The sequence below is a fragment of the Labrus bergylta genome, chromosome 10 (assembly GCF_963930695.1).
Source record: "Labrus bergylta chromosome 10, fLabBer1.1, whole genome shotgun sequence".
Lineage (NCBI taxonomy): Eukaryota > Metazoa > Chordata > Actinopteri > Labriformes > Labridae > Labrus > Labrus bergylta.
The window spans coordinates 7,513,467-7,517,739 of NC_089204.1; the positions used below are offsets into that span (position 1 = coordinate 7,513,467).

General features: G+C 51.1%; 1 protein-coding gene across 1 annotated transcript; it reads right to left on the reverse strand.

Moving 5' to 3' along the window:
* Positions 1 to 442: 442 nt before the first annotated feature.
* Positions 443 to 3,596, reverse strand: LOC109993891 (transmembrane protein 121). Its single transcript, XM_020647012.2, has 2 exons — positions 2,567 to 3,596; positions 443 to 2,287 (listed from the first exon to the last, which is right to left on the reverse strand). Exon 2 carries the CDS (start codon positions 2,063 to 2,065, stop codon positions 1,115 to 1,117), a length of 951 nt encoding a protein of 316 aa, XP_020502668.1. The 5' UTR covers positions 2,066 to 2,287; positions 2,567 to 3,596; the 3' UTR covers positions 443 to 1,114.
* Between the last annotated feature and the right edge of the window lie 677 nt (positions 3,597 to 4,273).

A 4,273-nucleotide genomic window follows, 5' to 3' on the forward strand; every position in this document is an offset into this window, starting at 1 on the left:
ATCTTATACACAATACTTTATGAAAGAACCACATATAAAAACACACTTCTTTCTGGAGACAGCTTTAGCTCTTGTTCTCTTTCTCTCTCACACTCCCTCTCTCTCTCTGTCTCTCTCTCTCTCTATCTCTCTTTCTCTCTCACACACTCTCTCTCTCTCTCTCTCACACACACACTCTCTCTCTCTCACACACACTCTCTCTCTCACACTCCCTCTCTCTCTCTCACACACACTCTCTCTCTCTCCCTCTCTCTCTCTCTCACACACACACTCTCTCTCTCTCTCACACTCCCTCTCTCTCTCTCTCTCTCACACACACTCTCTCTCTCTCTCTCACACACACACTCTCTCTCTCTCTCTCACACACACACTCTCTCTCTCTCACACTCCCTCTCTCTCTCTCTCACACTCCCTCTCTCTCTCTCTCTCACACACACTCTCTCTCTCTCCCTCTCTCTCTCTCTCTCTCTCACGCACACACTCTCTCTCTCTCTCACACTCCCTCTCTCTATCTCTCTCTCACACACTCCCTCTCTCTCTTTCTCTCTCTCTCTCTCTCTCTCACACTCCCTCTCTCTCTCACACTCTCTCTCTTTCTCTCTCTCTCTCACACTATCTCTCTATCTCTCTCACACACTCCCTCTCTCTCTCTCTCTCTCTCTCTCTCTCTCTCTCTGACTCTGACATGTTAAAGCCTTCAACTACGGAGAACATTCGAGCTACAGAAATACACACCACAGCACACAGACCCTTTAGATTTAAGATTAGAATGCAACACACACAATTCAAAAAATATATCCTCTAGTCTCGCAGTAGTTGCCTTTTTTTTTTTCTTCTTCTTTTGTACAATTAGAAAAAATACACAGTTTACTGAATGTTCACACAAAGTCACAACCGATGCTGTTTTTTTTTGCACCATGACAGCTTTGGATTCAGCATCACTCCGTAGTCACTGAGCGCCCGCAGCGTCCTGTGTGCCTGTAGAGGAGAACGCTACCGCCTGCGTGTTCACAGGAGCGTTCACATGCCCTGAGAGGCGTGGGACATGGAGCCCTGACGGCGTCCACAGGGTCACATTCATACAGACGTTTGGAGGAGTCACCTCGTCTCTCTGTCATGTGTGTTCACACGTCGTCATCTCGGGGAGGGGTGTCTGGTCCTGCATGACCACTTGAGGGGGGGTGGGGGCAGGGCGAGCGTGGGCCACCGAGTTTTTCTGCAGCTCCACCCCGAAGGCGGGAGAAGCGTTCTGTAACTGTCTCCTATACTGCACAAAGCTGCAGGTCTTTAGGATGATGGCCAGCACGTTCTTTCCTATGAGGATCCCGGACACGCGGGCGTCCCTGTACAGGATCATGTTCCCCCCGCGGATGAACAGGGTGATGACGTTGATGGTGACGAGGCTCAGGATGGGGTACAGGAGCATCTTGTGGGGCACGATGTTGACGCCCTGCATGCTGATCTCGCTCAGGGACACGCAGGGCAGCACCAGCAGCAGGATGTAGCAGTAGAAGAACATCAGGCCCTCGGCCCACAGGGGGAGACCCTTCTTCTGAGGCTCCCACAGGTTGGCCTGGATGTCCAGAATGTCCAGCAGGTCCACCACCACCCAGAAGAGGCGGTTACGGATCTCCTCGCGCTTCTTGAAGGCTCGGACGTACTCCATGTGGTCGATGGCGACCAGGACTATAAACAGCACCGGGATGCAAATAGACAGCAACAACGTCAACGCTTTCCTCGCCAGCGCGTCCAGACTCTTCCTGTCTGCTTTGTAGTTCTGATACACAAAGTAGACTTTAATCTCCAGCACAAAGATGTAAAGGAACCAGAGGATCATGGCGTAGCCTCGCTTGGCTGTGCGTACCTCGGCGCCCACCCACACCGCCACGTAGCGCAGGACGATCAGGAAGCAGATGTCTCCCACCATCACCATGATGCAGATGCCGATCTTGCGCGGGCCGTGATTCTGCTCCACCAGGTAGGCATCGATCAGCGCCATGCTGCTCATGATCAGGATGGTGGAAAGGCACACGTGGGGCTTGTTGGTGGGAGGTGGAGGTACCATCCTTGCCTGGGCGAGAACAGGAGGGGGGGTGTTGTTGAAGAGGGGATGCAGGGGGGCAGGGGGGGGGGGAGGGGCTCAGTTGTTCCAGTGAGGAGGCGGATCAGATAGTGTAGCTAGACAGCGGTGCTCCCCTCCATTGCTTCTCTTTTGGCCACGATCCAGGATGCATTAATGGGATTCACACGGATCACTTCAATCAATCTCCTCCCGCGCCCGAGCCACCTGCCGGGCAGATAGCACCCCTCATTTAATAAATTATGTTCATTGGCTAATTGTCTGTAAACACACTTGTTCACTTTTGTAAATTTAATAAATCTAGGGCTGTGCGTCTACCACTCACTCCCTGATAATCAATAATTTAACCACACAGCAGCTTCATCAACGACTTCTATTTTCTGGTTTTCCAAGAGAACAAAAAGCTGCTTCTGTTTGATCTCATTACAGATTCACATTTCATATGAGCTTCATCCTTCAGAGATTTAAATCCATCTCAATACTCACTTTTGTCCCTCTTTGTACTTTCTCCTAATGACTGGCAGCGAGCGATCATCCATGAGACTGCACCGACAGATCTCAAAGCCCATCTGTAATCCACAGGAGGAGAAAACACACCAGATCCTCTCCTTCTCTCACGCACGTAAAATCCACCAGTCCTGGATCTATTTCTCTCCCTTTTCTGCAAGCAAAAGAGAAATCCCAAAATATCGCTGTCATAATCCACTTACTGCTCACAGTGAATCAGGAGGAGGCAACCCGATGGTCACACAGCCCGCTTTCCGTCTCTGCCACTAAGAATAGAGCCGATTTTGTGCTGTGCTTTGATGGAGGGTTTAAATCTGAAACTCCCATCAATAAAAAAAAGTTATTCTTAGTGGGAAAATCTCCTCAGTAGATCCTGCTTAAAGGAGAATTTCATATCCAGAAGTTTTCCTCTCCATCACCCTCCATCCATGGACGAGAAAAAGGAGGATTTAGTGTCTGGAAGTTTGTGCGTTTCAGAAGAAGTGTGTTTGTAGTGAATCTTTAAAAATGCAGCGTCTGTCTGAGTATCCCTCCCCACTTAGCAGTGTGCATGTGTGTTGTCCCATGTGTGTTTGTGTGCTGCAGGTTTCAGCCCTCTTCACGCTCGGTTGTCGCGGTAAAATGCTTCCCCCCCTGGCGAGATCCTGGCTGCTGCACCGTTTTTTCCGTCTCCTGCTCAGGCAGCTCTTGCCAGAGACACCAGGAACAGCAGCGCCAGTGGATTCCCCAGTCTCCACTCAGCACACTCTGCCAACACCGCCAGCGCTGTGCTACTCCAACAACGCCTGCCTTTGCCGTCTGTCTCCGTGCACTCTTCAAGCCCGCTCTGCGAAGTGGAGAGAGGTTCCTGCGGTGCCTTCATACACACTCCTGGGATTCTCTCTTCTCCCTGTCTCGCAGCTTCCCTCCTCTTCCTCCTCTCTCTTCTGCTCAAGTAAAGGCACTTGCTGTGTGGAGGTGACGCTCAGCAGACCACAGCTGCAGAGCCAGGCAGAGAGAAAAGAGGCAGAGAGAGAGAGACAGAACACTTTTCCAGGGGGTGGAGAGAGGCGGGGAGCGGGGGGGAGGGAAGACGAGCCAGCCTTTTGCAGCTTAGCTGAATGCACAAGTTCTCTCTCTCTTTCTCTCTCTCCCTCTGTTTTTTTATTTCTCTCTCATATCCCTCTCTCTTTTTTGCACATTGTGTCTTTTGCTGATATCCTATTTTCTGGGGCTGTATATTTTTTGGCTCCCGAAAAAAGCCCTTCTTCTCCTCTTCTTTGAGGAGCCCATTAAAGCACTGTGCATTTTTTTTATTTTCCCTCTGTCGGGTTTGAGGTGCAGTGATGAAAAGTGATCGAGAGGAGGGGAGGAGGAGAGAGCAGAGGAGATGCTCTCCAGTATGACATGTAGTAAGCCGGTCTCCCAGCGGGCTGTGTGTCTGCAGTCTGTGGAGACATGGTGGGTGTGGGTGGGGGGGTGGAGGGGGTGTGCAGTGGCTCCTCCTGACAGAGAGCCTTTCTATTGATCTCCTGACAGAGCAGTGAATCAGGAGCCTGAGATGGGGCCGGGGACCGAAAGAGATGAGGGGTAAGGGGAGATGGGAGGAACAGATGTGAGGAAAGAGGGGGAAAAAAACGAGATGAGATGGCAGAGTGACATGATGAGAAGAGAAAAAGAAGGAGCCGGAGACTCGCAGGGCTGGGA

Coding starts and splice junctions, on each gene's coding strand:
- LOC109993891 (XM_020647012.2), bottom strand. CDS start 2,065: ATGGTACCTCCACCTCCCACCAACAAGCCCCACGTGTGCCTTTCCACC.